Source organism: Urocitellus parryii, chromosome 5, assembly GCF_045843805.1.
Source record: "Urocitellus parryii isolate mUroPar1 chromosome 5, mUroPar1.hap1, whole genome shotgun sequence".
In the NCBI taxonomy this organism is placed as follows: domain Eukaryota; kingdom Metazoa; phylum Chordata; class Mammalia; order Rodentia; family Sciuridae; genus Urocitellus; species Urocitellus parryii.
Window position 1 is genome coordinate 61751798 of NC_135535.1, and position 15708 is coordinate 61767505.

At 39.6% G+C, this 15708-nt stretch overlaps 1 protein-coding gene across 1 annotated transcript in view; it reads left to right on the forward strand.

Moving 5' to 3' along the window:
* Window positions 1–13501, forward strand: part of Tespa1 (thymocyte expressed, positive selection associated 1) — a 35146-nt gene extending 21645 nt beyond the window's left edge. Inside the window, exon 11 of the mRNA XM_077799227.1 lies at window positions 13082–13501. Within this exon, the coding sequence (XP_077655353.1) occupies window positions 13082–13290 (209 nt within the window). The 3' untranslated portion in view covers window positions 13291–13501. The remainder of the gene's footprint in view (window positions 1–13081) is intronic.
* Window positions 13502–15708: the final 2207 nt, after the last annotated feature.

Here is a 15708-nt window from a genome sequence, read left to right on the forward strand (position 1 = left end):
ACAGTCTTTGGCTGAGTCTTTGAATCCCAATGGTTCCCAGGCCTCTGCAGTGTTCTGTGTGTGTGTCTGCCATCTTCCCACAAAGATGAAAACTATCTTGCTCAACCCAGTTCCTCTATCATCCCACAATAGGGTGGGATAGTTATGAAAACATCTCAGCAGCTGCCCTAATTAGCACCTCTGTGTTAAATGTACAAGAGGGAAATTCACTCACCAACTCCAAAGGCAGAGCTGCAGAGGCAGAACTCGATGGGACGGTTTCTCAGATATGGTCACAACATCCCATCGGTTCCATATGCCCTTGTACAATATGACTTTGACACTCCATTAAAAAGTAGCATCTGGGGCTGGGAAGAAGCAGCCCTGCATCTGCCTCTTCAGGAGTCTGCAATTATCTGCTAAAAATTAATGATTTCCTGTGATAGTGCCAGTCCCAGTAATTGATGTATGACTTGCAATCAGCTGTAGGAGGGTATGAGCTTGGGTAGGAAATGGTAGCAGCCTTAAACTGGCCACTGTGTTCAATTGGACAAAAGATACCCAGTGACTGCCCAAAGATACCCAGGTTGGGAGGAGAATGGGGGTTAGAATCCAGACCTACTGAGCTTGCCGTACAAGAAATTAAGGGACTTCATCTTCTAAGAAGGAATTCCTTTTTTTGTATTCATCTACATAAAGTAAATGCCTTTTTTATAATCAGCACAGGGATTGCTTTTCTGTTAAAAGAGGACCTGATCCCCAGCCAGCCTCTCCACCTTCTCATTTCGTCCTTGCCAAGGAAGAGGTCTTAATCTTCCTCCAAGTTCCTGAGACTCCTCATGATTCTCATCATTCCTCCTATTCTCCGCCCTGCCCAAGAATTTCACATTCCAGCCCTTTCTATTGATACCCTATGACTAAAATGTAAACTATCTGTTCTTTACCACATAAATAAGAAACAGGGCCAAGGAACATGTTGAGTTATTGTTGTTCTGTTTCTTTTACCAGATCTGAGGCATATATATATATATTTTTTTTTCAGGCCAATATATATATGTACATTCTATTCATGAAGAAGCCATATCTAGAGGTGGGAGGTTTCATTTTACTATCAACTCTGCTAGTAATAGTGGGAAGAGACAAGAGGGATTAGCTGGGAAGGCTGGTGCAGAGCACAGGATAAAGAAGGAAACTAGTCTTTGATAGCCACAAATAGCAGATAACTCAAAGCACTATTTTTAGCTAGGCATGGTGGTGCACATCTGCAATACCAGCTATTTGGGAGTGAGGCAGGAGGATCACAAGTTCAAGGCCAACCTGAACAACTTAGCAACACCATCTCAAAATGAAAATTTTTAAAAATCTTCTTCTGTCCCAGAAAGTCTCTCCACAAAGGTGTAAGAGAAATAAAGCAGTTTTGTTTTTGAGTAAGCATTAAATTAGAATATGATGTACACCACAGAAATTCTACTGAAGAAATTGGGGGAAGAAAGGAATTTCTCCCTTTTATATAACCAAGTAGATACAACTCATTGCATACATATTGTCTAAATAAACAATAGCAGATCCTCAAGTAAGAAGATTTCACAGTATCATTTGTAACACATGATTCACCCCAGATTCACCCAGTAATTGGGGTGGCCATCTGTGTTAGCTAAATGGCTTATTCCAAATAAATAAATAAACCTCTCTTATCTAAGACAGGAGATGATTTTGGAAGTAGGAGGAACTTGCATAAGTTAGGCTCCTACGCTCCCACAGAGGCTAAGAGACAGAGCTGCTGTCTTCCCATTTCAAAGAGAGACTTCCGAGACATTTGCCCATTTTAAAATCAGGTAATTTGTTTGTTTGAGGTTTTTAAGCTATGGAAGTTGAAGAAGTTTCTTATTTATTTTTGAATAGTTGTTTCTCTAAGGTAGATATACAAATGGCCAGCAGGCACATCAAAAAGGGCTCAACTTCACTAATCAACAGGGAAATGCAAATCAAAATCACAATAAAATAGGATGGCTAATATTATTTCTTAAAAAGAGGAGAGTTAACAAGGATGTGAGCAATTGTAACTCCTGTATATTGTTGAAGGGAAGATAATAGGGTGTCATTGCTACAAGAAATAGTATGAATATCCCTCAAAAATTAAAAGTAAACTGTTAAAGAATCCAACCATTCCTTTTCTGGGCATTTATCCAAAATAATTAAAGTCAAGATCTTAACCAAATATTAATATTTGTAGGTTCATTTCAGACTGGTCACAATGATCAATTGTGAAAACAAGCTACATATCAATAGAAAGATGAATGAATTTTAAAAGTGTGGCATATATAAAATGAAATATTATTCATTAAAAAGGAGGGGAATCCCGTGATATGTGATGACATGGATGAACCCTATGGACATCAAGCTGAGTGAAATAAGTCACAGAAAGACAAATACTGTTTGATACCACCTGTATGAGCTGTATAAAATACTCAAATACATAGAAACAGAGTAGCATGGTGCTCCCCAGCAGCTGGGGAGTAGTGATGGTCAGGAGTTGCTATTCAACTGACATTAAATTTCAATTACTCAGGATGATGACAGTCTGGTCATCTATTACTCAACATTGTCTGCAATTAACAACAATATATTATATAGTTAAAATTTCATTAAGAGGGTAGATATCATGTTAAGTGTTTTTACCACAGTAAAAACAGAAAGAGTTTGATATTCCTGGGTTGTAAAAAAGAGGCACAAGACTGTTTAGCCTTTGAAAAGATTTGCATACATTTCAAAGACACAGAGAAAGAATTTATGAGTATTCAGAAGAAGCTGTTCCAAGAAAATGAGGGGTAGGTATCTTTCCCTTTTTGCATCAGGAGAAAAAATTATTTTAAATTTTTATTTTATTTCTTATTTTTAATTTTTTACACCTCTGTGTATTCTCTTATTTCTTCCTCAGCTTTACCTGTATCTCCTGGCTCATTTTTCAGTAGGCTGCAGAAGGCAGAAGGATAATCTCTATGTACATTGCATGATGCCCATTTTCTGAGCTGTAGTTTGAATGGGTCACCAACACAATGTCCAAGGCTGTCAAGCCATACAACTTCAGGTGTCAACATGCAGTGCAATGCATGCATTGCTCCTGGAGATGTGCAGAGCAAGCGCCCTGGCTCCATCCTTCCTACCTTACACAGCCTTTATGGTAAAAAGAGCCTCTAGTCTTTCAGAGATACTATCTTTCAGACAGCACTTTCAGAGATATTATCCTGTGTAAATCTTATCATCATACAGAGAGTTACAAGTATTTGTATTTGAAAAGATTCAGAAAAGGAAAATGACTTGGCAAGATGGTGCAACCAGTTAGTAGACAAGTCAGAACTGAACTCAAAGCTCCTGACTCCATGTGAGTGCTCTTTCCATCCAAGCACAGGGCCTTCATTGTGCAGCCTATTCCTGGGATCAGAGCAAGCCTCTCTACCTGTACTTGGATCTGAATTTTATTAACCGTGTGCCCTGACTGTGCCCTAAGAGCTGAGAGCAATGTCCTCACTACCTTTATCACTACTGGATCTTGACTTGTAAATGTCAAGAAGAGTGTCACACAGGTTGAGCAGAAATAGCCACAGGATACTTTGGTATAGTGTAGGGAATAATATGACAGGAGAATCAACAGTTACTTTTTATTAAATCCCATGGGACACAGAGTTCACTTCCAGGAAGATGGCTTTTCTAGGTGAGTCTGGGCAGATGAGTAAAGCCTGAGCTAGGGAGAAGTAGAAAAGGAAACAAAAAACTGTTGATTCAGGCAGAGAAGAAAACATGTTCTAAGGCAGAAAGGAAGAGAATATCTCAGGCTCTTCAGACGTTATACCCCTTGTACCTACTGGGGAAAAATTCAAAACCAAGAATAAGAAAGATAATTAGAAATCAGATTTTTGAAACAAAATCTTATAATTTAATTGTTTCTTATTTAGTCTGAGAAGATATGAAGTTACTGGAAATTTTACAAAGGAAGTCAATGATTAGATTTGTCTTGGAAATATAATTCTGGCAGAGATAGGGGGATGAACTGAGTAGGGAGCCATGAAGTAAGGGAAAAAATTTCAGAACCTACCACAGACCCTTGAGGAGAATGTGATGATTAGAAGTAAGGTAGGAGCATTGGGGAAGGAGGAAGGAAGAGGGAACTCCTAGATATTTGAAACATAAAATGGCTGTCTTAATCTGTGCTGCTGTAACAAATGCTTGAGACCAAGTTGTTTATTCATCCATTCATTCATTATGGTACTGGGAATTGAACCCAGGACCTCACAAATACTAGGCAAAGACTCTACTCCCAAGCTACATCCCCAGCCCCAAAACTGGATAATTTATAAAAAATTTATAAATAATTTCTCCTGGTTCTAGAAGCTGGGATATCCAAGATCAAGGCACCAGCAGGCTGGGTGTCTGTAAAAATCTCTTGCATGGCTCCTCACAGAGCAGAAGGGACAGAAGAACAAAAGGGTCCTAAACTGGTTTCCTCCAGTCCTGTATAAGACTAATTCATTGATGGGGGTAGAAGCCTCATGACTTAATCACTTCCCAAAGGGTCCCATCTCTCAGTACCACCACAATGGGAGACTAACTTTCAGCATGAATTTTGGAAGGGACACATGCACACCATAGCAATGGCCAAACCTAGGGCCAAATAAACTTGTGTTTAGGTAGGAAGAAAGGATGAGGGAAAGAAAAAACAAAACAGGTTGACTTCCAGGTGTCATCTCAGATGACTAAGTGGATATTAATGTCCTTTTATCAGGAACACAATACAGCAGAAATAACAAGTTGGGAGGCAAATATTTTAGGTATAATTTCCAAAAAGGTATTCAGAGATTTTATTCAATTCATTCATTAATAAGGGTACCAATAAAGTATTTGAGCTGATTCAAAGTGTATTTGATAAGATACTTTGTATATAAAGACAACCTAATAAAATGCCAAGTTAGATATATAACTGTTTAATATTTAATAACATTGTAAATTATAATCTCTAGAATTATTGATGGCACTGGACAAAAATTATTTGTATTTCTACCCAACATAAATCTGTAATATAAGCTCTGACCCTACAGAGTTGTAAAATAATCCCATAAATAGAAAGTCAAGACTAACACTGTCCTGATACACTTTTTTTTTTTTTTTTTTTTTTTGCTATTGTCAAGTTTAAAACAACTTGATGCATTCGGATTTAGACACAGTAAACCTGAAGTACTTCTAAAATAATACAACAGAGAAGTCCACTTGGCAACTAGATAAATGCATTTAAGGATAGAGATTTCTTTTTTTTTTTTTTTATTGGTCGTTCATAACATTACATAGTTCTTAATACATCATATTACACGGTTGATTCACGTGGATTATGAACTCCCGCTTTTACCCCGTATACAGATTGCTGTATCACATCAGTTTCCCTTCCATTGATTGACTTATTGCCTTTCTAGTGTCTGATGTATTCTGCTGTCTGTCCTATTCTCTACTGTACCCCCTCCCCTCCCCTCCCCTCCCCTTTTCTCTCTCTACCCCTTCTACTGTAAATCATTTCTTCCATTTGTATTATCTTGTCTTGCCCCTCCTTTCCTCTTATATGACATTTTGTATAACCCTGAGGATCGCCTTCCATTTCCATGCAATTTCCCTTCTCACTCCCTTTCCCACCCACCTCTCATCCCTGTTTAATGTATATCTTCTTCTCAAGCTCTTCGTCCCTACCCTGTCCTTGTTTACTCCCCTTATATCAAAGGAGTCATTTGGTATTTGTTTTTTAAAGATTGACTAGCTTCGCTTAGCATAATCTGCTCTAATGCCATCCATTTCCCTCCAAATTCTATGATTTTGTCATTTTTTTAATGCAGAGTAATACTCCATAGTATATAAATGCCACATTTTTTTATCCATTCATCTATTGAAGGGCATCTAGGCTGGTTCCACAGTCTTGCTATCGTGAATTGAGCTGCTATGAACATCGATGTAGCAGTGTCCCTGTAGCATGCTCTTGTTAGGGCTTTAGGGAATAGACCGAGAAGGGGAATAGCTGGGTCAAATGGTGGTTCCATTCCCAGCTTTCCAAGAAATCTCCATACTGCTTTCCAAATTGGCTGCACCAATTTGCAGTCCCACCAGCAATGAACAAGAGTGCCCTTTTCCCCGCATCCTCTCCAGCACTTATTGTTGTTTGACTTCCTAATGGCTGCCAGTCTTACTGGAGTGACATGGTATCTTAGGGTAGTTTTGATTTGCATTTCTCTGACTGCTAGCGATGATGAGCATTTTTTCATGTACTTGTTGATTGATTGTATGTCCTCCTCTGAGAAGTGTCTGTTCAGGTCCTTGGCCCATTTATTGATTGGGTTATTTGTTATCTTATTGTCCAATTTTTTGAGTTCTTTGTATATTCTGGTTATTAGGGCTCTATCTGAAGTGTGTGGAGTAAAGATTTGTTCCCAGGATGTAGGCTCCCTGTTTATCTCTCTTATTGTTTCTTTTGCTGAGAAAAAACTTTTTAATTTGAGTAAGTCCCATTTGTTGATTCTATTTGTTAACTCTAGCGCTATGGGTGTCCTATTGAGGAATTTGGAGCCCGATCCCACAGCGTGTAGATCATAACCAACTCTTTCTTCTATCAGATGCCATGTCTCTGATTTAATATCAAGCTCCTTGATCCATTTTGAGTTAACTTTTGTGCACGGCGAGAGATAGGGATTCAGATTCATTTTGGTGCAAATGGATTTCCAGTTTTCCCAGCACCATTTGTTGAAGATGCTATCCTTCCTCCATTGCATGCTTTTAGCCCCTTTATCAAATATAAGATAGTTGTAGTTTTGTGGATTGGTTACTGTGTCCTCTATTCTGTACCATTGGTCCACCCGCCTGTTTTGGTACCAGTACCATGCTGTTTTTGTTACTATTGCTCTGTAGTATAGTTTGAAGTCTGGTATCGCTATACCGCCTGATTCACACTTCCTGCTTAGTATTGTTTTTGCTATTCTGGGTCTTTTATTATTCCATATGAATTTCATGATTCTTTTATCGATTTCTACAAGATATGCTGTTGGGATTTTGATTGGCATTGCATTGAACTTATATAGGACTTTTGGTAATATCGCCATTTTGATGATGTTAGTTCTGCCTATCTATGAGCAGGGTATATTTTTCCATCTTCTAAGGTCTTCTTCTATGTCTTTCTTTAGGGTTCTGTAATTTTCATTGTATAAATCTTTCACCTCTTTTGTTAGGTTGATTCCCAAGTATTTTATTTTTTGGGGGGATATTGTGAATGGAGTAGTTGTCCTCATTTCCGTTTCAGAGGCTTTGTCGCTGATGTACAGGAATGCCTTTGATTTATGCGTGTTGATCTTATATCCTGCCACTTTGCTGAATTCATTTATTAGCTCTAATAGCTTCTTTGTAGACCCTTTTGGGTCTGCTAGGTATAGAATCATATCATCTGCAAATAGTGATAATTTAAGTTCTTCTTTTCCTATTTTTATGCCTTTAATTTCTTTCGTCTGCCTAATTGCTCTGGCCAGTGTTTCGAGGACTATGTTGAACAGAAGTGGTGAGAGAGGGCATCCCTGTCTTGTACCAGATCTTAGAGGGAATGCCTTCAATTTTTCTCCATTCAGAATGATGCTGGACTGTGGCTTATCATAGATTGCTTTTACAATGTTGAGGTATGATCCAGTTAACCCTAATTTTTCTAGAGTTTTGAACATAAAGGGATGCTGTACTTTGTTGAAAGCTTTTTCTGCATCTATCGAGATGATCATATGGTTCTTATTTTTAAGTCTATTGATGTGGTGGATAACATTTATTGATTTCCGTATATTGAACCAACCTTGCATACCAGGGATGAATCCTACTTGATCATGGTGTATAATTTTTTTGATATGTATTTGAATCCGATTCGCCAGAATTTTATTGAGGATTTTTGCATCAAGGTTCATTAGAGATATTGGTCTGTAGTTTTCTTTCTTTGAAGTGTCTTTGTCTGGTTTAGGAATCAGGGTGATGTTGGCCTCGTAGAACGAATTTGGAAGTTCTCCCTCTTTTTCTATTTCCTGAAATAGCTTGAAAAGTATTGGTGTTATTTCCTCTTTAAAGGTTTTGTAAAACTCTGCTGTATACCCATCCGGTCCTGGGCTTTTCTTAGTTGGTAGTCTTTTGATGGTTTCTTCTATTTCCTCTATTGTTATTGGTCTGTTTAGGTTGTCTATATCCTCCTGGCTCAATCTGGGCAGATCATAAGACTCAAGGAATTTATCTATGCCTTCACTATCTTCTATTTTATTGGAGTATAAGGATTCAAAGTAATTTCTGATTATCTTCTGTATTTCTGAAGTGTCTGTTGTGATGTTGCCTTTTTCATCCCGTATGCTAGTAATTTGGGTTCTCTCTCTTCTTCTCTTCGTTAGCATGGCTAAGGGTCTGTCAATTTTATTTATTTTTTCAAAGAACCAGCTTTTAGTTTTGTCAATTTTTTCAATTGTTTCTTTTGTTTCAATTTCATTAATTTCAGCTCTGATTTTAATTATTTCTTGCCTTCTACTTCTTTTGCTGTTGTTTAGCTCTTCTTTTTCTAGGATTTTGAGATGCAGTATGAGATCATTTATTTGTTGGTTTTTTCTTTTTTTGAGGAATGAACTCCAAGCAATGAATTTTCCTCTTAGAACTGCTTTCAATGTGTCCCATAGATTCCGATATGTTGTGTCTGTGTTTTCATTTAACTCTAGGAATTTTTTAATTTCCTCCTTGATGTCTTCTAAAACCCATTGATCACTCAGCAACCTATTGTTCATTCTCCAGGTGATGCTTGATTTTTCCTTTCTTCTTTTATCATTGATTTTCAGTTTCATTCCATTATGATCAGACAAGATGCATGGTATTATCTCTACCTCTTTGTATTGTCTAAGAGTTGCCCTGTGACATAGTATATGGTCTATTTTTGAGAAGGTTCCATGTGCTGCTGAGAAAAAAGTGTAGCTACTTGATGTTGGGTGGTATAGTCTATATATGTCAATTAAGTCTAGGTTGTTAATTGTGTTATTGAGTTCTATAGTTTCCTTATTTAACTTTTGTTTGGAAGATCTGTCCAGTGGTGAGAGAGGTGTGTTGAAGTCTCCCATGATTACTGTATGGTGGTCTATTAGACTCTTGAACTTGAGAAGAGTTTGCTTGATGAACACGGCTGCACCATTATTTGGGGCATATATATTTATGATTGTTATGTCTTGTTGGTGTATGGTTCCCTTGAGCAGTATGAAGTGTCCTTCTTTATCCCTTTTGATTAGCTTTGGCTTGAAATCTATTTTATTAGATATGAGTATGGACACTCCTGCTTGTTTCCGTGGTCCATATGAGTGATATGATTTTTCCCAACCTTTCACCTTCAGTCTATGTACATCTTTTCCTATCAAATGCGTCTCCTGTAGACAGCATATTGTTGGGTCTTGTTTTGTGATCCATTCTACTAGCCTGTGTCTCTTAATTGGTGAGTTTAAGCCATTAACATTTAGGGTTATTATTGAGATATGGTTTGTTCTTCTATCCATATTTGTTTATTGATGTTACTAAACCTGATTTGTTATCCTCTTTGACTACTTTCCCCCCTTTACTGTCCTACCTCCCATTGTTGGTTATCAATGTTATTTTCCATTTCCTCTTCCTGTAATGTTTTGCCAAGGATTTTTTGAAGAGATGGTTTTCTAGCTGCAAATTCTTTTAACTTTTGTTTATCATGGAAGGTTTTAATTTCATCTTCTAACCTGAAGCTTAATTTCGCCGGATACAAGATTCTTGGTTGGAATCCATTTTCTTTAAGCGTTTGAAATATGTTATTCCAGGATCTTCTAGCTTTTAGAGTCTGTGTTGAGAGATCAGCTGTTATTCTGATTGGTTTACCCCTAAATGTAATCTGCTTCCTTTCCCTTGTAGCTTTTAAAATTCTCTCCTTATTCTGTATGTTGGACATCTTCATTATAATGTGTCTAGGTGTGGATCTCTTATGATTTTGCACATTTGGCGTCCTGTAGGCTTCTAGGATTTGGGGTTCTGTCTCATTCTTCAAGTCTGGGAAGTTTTCTCTTATTATTTCACTGAATAGATTGCTTAATCCTTTGGTTTGGAGCTCTGTGCCTTCCTGTATCCCAATGACTCTTAAGTTTGGTCTTTTGATATTATCCCATAGGTCTTGAATGTTCTGCTCATGATTTCTTAGTAGACTTGCTGAGCTATCTATGTTCTTTTCAAGTTGAAATACTCTGTCTTCATTGTCTGATGTTCTATCTTCTAAGTGATCCACTCTGCTGGTAGTATTCTCAATTGAGTTTTTAAGTTGGTTTATTGTTTCCTGCATTTCTAGTATTTCTATTTGTTTGTTTTTTATTACCTCTATCTCCCTGTGAAATTGATCTTTTACTTCCTGGATTTGTTTGTCAATGTGATCTTTCATTGTCTGATTTTGCTGTCTCATGTCTTCCTTGAGACTCCAGATCATCTGAAGCATGTATGTCCTGAGCTCTCTATCTGACATTCCATCTGTTGCAGCTATTACCTCTTCTAAAGTTGAGTTGACCTGCATTGCCTGTGGTCCTTTCTTTCCTTGTCGTTTCATACTGCTGGCGTTTCTTTCTGCTTGGTGAAATTGTTGTGTCTTTGATATTTTCCCCCTCGGGCCAAGTCTCTCCTCTCAGTAGGCGGGAGTCAATCACTGTGCAGCAGTTCTTCCTCCCGGACTGGGCGAGTCTCCACTCCTGCTGTGGGCGGGGCCTTTCCCAGAGCTGGTCAGGGGTCGTTTGCAGCACTGGGGCTGGCAGGTGGGGGGTGGTCGTCTGTAGCTCCAAACCACCAGAGGAGGTTCACAGAGTCGGGCCGGCCGGTGCCGAGCAGGCAGCGCCCGCTCCCCACTCACTGCAAGGTTGCAGGCAGCGGCTGTTTGGCGCCAGCCGGCGGCGGTTCACAAAGCCGCGGCGGGCGTGGGCCCTGGCAGGCAGCGCCCGTTCCTAGGTTTGCTGTAGCGTGTGGGCGGCGGCAGTTCACAGAGCCGGGTGGGGGGGGCCCAGGTGGTCAATGTCTGCTCCTACGTTCGCTGCAGCCACCCGGCAGCGGCCAGCAGCGGCTCACAGAGCCAGGCCGGTAGATTGCTGCTACTTGTGAGCAGCGGCTGGCTGCGATTCACAGAATCGGGCGGCGGGGGCCCAGGTGGTCAATGTCTGCTCCTACGTTAGCTGCTGCCACCCGGCAGCGGCCGGTGGTGGATCACGGAGCCGGGCCGGTGTGGGCCCAGGCAGGCCACGCCCGCTCCTTGGATTTCTGCTACGAGTGAGCAGCAGCCATTTGGCGGCTGCTGGAGGGGCTGTGCCCCTGATCTGTGTTGCCGTGATTCAGTAGTCTGTGACAAGCAGACACGTCCAATTAAACTTACTAGTTCCCGGTAGGTCTCCTTTCAGTGGAATTTTGCTTGAAGTTTCTCAGCCTGACGCCTGTGGGTGTATTAATGAGTCTCTCTGATCCCCTTACCACGGATGCATTGAATGTGCTGCCTCTTCGCCGGCGGCCATGTTCTTCACCTAAATATCGAGATTTCTTTAATTCAAGGCTTAATTATAATAAGTGATGACCTAAGAAAAAAATAGTTCATACAGGAAAAGTATGAGAGTCAGACACTGAAGCCAAAAAGAAACCTTAGAATATTTATGGATCAATCAAGAAAAAACAAAAGGAGCATCCAAATTGATCAGAAACATAAAGTTGCAAGTAGAAGTCAAGTGAAATTTGGTCCCAGAAGGAGAGTATAGTCTTCAGTAATGTGTCATAAGACATCCAGTAAGGAAGGAGAATGCAAAGATACCAATGCATTTACAACTCGATAGTGACTTGCAACCTTGATGAGAGTATTTTTATTTGTGTGGCAGGGCTTTAAAATATTGATGTGAAAAGCAAATAGGAAATGATGAAAAGAAAGTAGATACAGGACTCAAGAGACTCCAGGGAATGTTTGCTGCTGCTGTTCTGAGAGAGGAAATGTTTATCACATACATTTGCTTGAGGGGAAAGAATCAATAGAATGGTCTTGACCAAGGCTTAGGACGGAAGGGGAGAATGAAGGTGGAGGTCACTGGGAACTGGGATGAGTTGAGATCTGAAGCACTCTTAGGGTTTAATTATGAAATGGTAGTACAGATCTTTGAGATTAGAGAAAAAAATGATAGGTGTGAGCACCATTATATTGGTCATCCAGAGAGGAAGTCAAAGAACTTTCTACCTATTGGTTTCTCTCTTTTCCCTACGGGAGCATGACTGAAGAGGCAGGAGATTGGAGAAGGGTAGTAAATATTTGAGAATGTCACATGGAGAAATGGCAAGAGAAATATTTATTAATAGAAACATATAACCAGGCATGATGGTACATACCAGCTATGCAGGAGGATGAGCCAGAGGATTGCAAGTTCAAGGCCAGCCTGGGCAACTTAGCAAGACCATATCTCAAAATAAAATACATTTTAAAAAGGCTGAGATCGTAGCACAGTGATAGAGTGCTTGCCAAGCACGTGCAAGGCCTTGAGTTCATTCCCCAGCAAAAGAAAGAAAGAAAGGAGAGAGGGAGGGAGGGAGGGAAGATGTATAAGTGAATAATGTTAGGTTCAGCTCATGATGTAAAATGTACATTGAAAATAGTTTTGTGATTTTGTCCATCAGTGCTCAGCAATCCAAAATAGATAATAAAATATAAGAATAAAAGTATAAACATACACTTAAATATAATCATTTAAATGCAGCATAAAACAAAAGAATAAACATGCTTTTATAACCATAAAATAATATACTTTCAAGTACAAACATATACTTTTGTAAGTATTACAGTTAATAAGGGGTTGATTCTTCCAGAAATCTCATTTCATGGTGAGAAGAGCAGAAACCCTAAGTCTCATAATCTTTTGCTGCTGCTACTGCTTCTAATAACCTTAAATATGACTTATGATGTTGAGAAATATTTCCTCAGGTGGGGCATGAAAATACCTACCAGCCTCAGTACACTCAGTCGTCTCACAGATGCACCATGTGTTTCTTTTCAATCTCACTGCAGGCTTTCTCCACCACCACAGCAGCACATGCTCCGACAGCAGTGGCTTCTCAGAAGATCCTAACTCCCACCTCTTCTTGCCCTCTACATCCATGCCCCCAACATCCAGCCGCTGCTCCCTGGCACTCCAAACCCCTGAATTCAGCAGGGGAAAGACAAGTTGGAGCACCAGAAAGGAGACCACACTGAGAGATCGGGACTCTGCATCCTGATGGTGTGGCAAACTTCATGCTCAGAGAAGAACCCCAGGCACATAACTTCATTGCTCTGCACGTTGGTTTTTCTACTTGATAGGTTTTAGCTACATGACATGGACAGTGATAAACTGGACAAAGACATAATTTTCTCCCAAACTCTGACATTGCTGAAGGCAGAAGATTTAAGGATGACTAAGTTCGGGGCATAAGGTTTGCTAGTGGAATGTTCTCAAAGGGTTCAAGCTAAGAGAAGAAGGAGAAATCCCACCTTCTGGTTTTAAAACCTTGGTACAAAGCACAGTGGAATTCCCTGTGGACTTCACTTATCCCTATGTCCTAATTAACTTCCATAAAATTTTCCACAACCCCAGAGTCCTATTTTTCTTCATGAGGACTTATTAGATGAGATCTATTTGGTGCCTCCCCCTTGAATCCAGCTCCTCCCTCTATCTAAAATTTTGTATCTTCCTAGGAAAAAAGAGGAGTTGGATTCTGGGTTCTTACTCTTGGCCATTGAAAAAAAAATCGCAAATTTTCTGCTGGCAGAAAACAATCCGAATAAAAATATTTCTTAATTGTGTTTTTTAAAGGTAGACTGTCGTGAATTGCTTTGGAGGGAATATGTTTCAGCCACAAAAAGACTTGAGCACAGACAGGGTTGTGCCAGGTCGTGTGTGGTATAGAGCATATTGAACACATTCTTCTTCCAAGAATAGTCTAGTAGAATGGAGTGGCAAGACACATGTTTTCAGTAACATTTTACTTCATTGCTCAATAAGTTGCAAGAAAGCAAAGTGCAGAAAAGAATTTGAGGGAATATGAAGGAAATCATAACCATGAGAGCTAAAGTTAAAAAAATCACAGACATGAATGGGCAGAAGATTTATTTTATTCTAAGACCACTGCCATCAATACTGGGGAGAGCACAGACTAAGTCTGAATACCTGGTGATGAGAAAAATTCTGAGATGTCCTAAATTTAATTATAAGGGGGAGGATGGAAGAGGAAAGCGGAAAGGGAGCTAATTAGTTAACCTTGGTCCAAACAACAACAACAAAAAACAGTCCACATTTCAAAGGATGTTAAAATCTTTACTCAGAACCCCAGGTAACCATCCCCTTGGCAAAATAGCATCCTGCTTTCAGCCATTCTCAACCAATCAATCCAGAAGCAACAACTAATGGACTATCCCCCTACCCCAAAACTCGACCTGTTTCATGTTATCAGGCCTCTTTTCTTTATAGCCAATGAAGGTTCAATGTAAACAACCCATACTTTTCTTCCCCAATTTTTCCTTAAAAAAAATCCTCTTAAGTAGCCTGTTGTTGATTACAGAACTCATTCTTTTCTGGTCCTTTTCTGGCTAGCATCTGTCACAGTTCAATCAATACTTCTAGTTTAGAGATTCCCTAAATTTTGGTTTAATTCTATGTAGCCAGACACAGCACTTAAAGGGCTGGAGAATTTTTAAGTGCTGAACTAAGGGTAATTTTAGACCATATGTGTTTACTAATTGACCTTACTTATTCAAAGGAAAAATAAACTTTCTTCTAGCTTCATGAGAGAAGATAGTTCTACAGCTCAGAGGGATACTCCATCAAGCTCCCACTCAAGGCTCCTACGGAATCTGGGAGATTGGGGCACTATCTTCCTTGATGCTTACCTTTCAAAGAGAAGGTTCTAGGGTCCTAGAAAAAGACATTTGGTGTTGTCAAGCTGAAAAGAGGCTAGGATATTTGCAACTCAAAAGGACAGAGAAAGGACTTAGCAATACATTTTCCAAAGTAAATACTCAAAGAGAGGTCAGGAGCCTAGAATCCAGAAAGAAATCTCTTTCCTCAAGTGGCAAGACTAAGTGAAAACTCTAAGGTTAAAAAAATAAAATTTTTTTTTAAAAAAAACTTTTAAAAAAACTCTAAGGTTGTCTTGGTCACAAACAAGAATAGAAGGATCTGAGATTATTTCATATAAAGAAGACAGGAGAATAAAGCCTATGTGATCCCATGTTGTTGAGCAAAAGGTTTGGGGCAGTGGAGTGAGGTAATCCCTACTTCCAGTTTCCATCCAGAATCTACCCACTAGATACAGGAGTGGATAGCTGAAGGCACCTAGGGAGATGTCTTTCTGGCTATGGGAGGGCCTTCTGGAGGCAGAGTATTGTTACCAGGCTGACTGCCACTCAAAATGACCAAAATTCAAGAAACAGGAATTGTTGGAAAGTTTTGGCTGACCCTGAAGGAGACAGAGGGGCTCACTTCAAAGCTTTACCCTAGGGAGTCTCAGGGACATGACAGGATTTTATAGGGAAGAGAAATAAGACAGGCTGCAGGCTGGGCCAGTCCTTCATCAGTTAGGGTGGGTGTCTTCTCCAGAACATTTCAACTTCCTGGGCCCACCCAGCTCTAGCATTTTCTTTTCAAACAGACATATTAC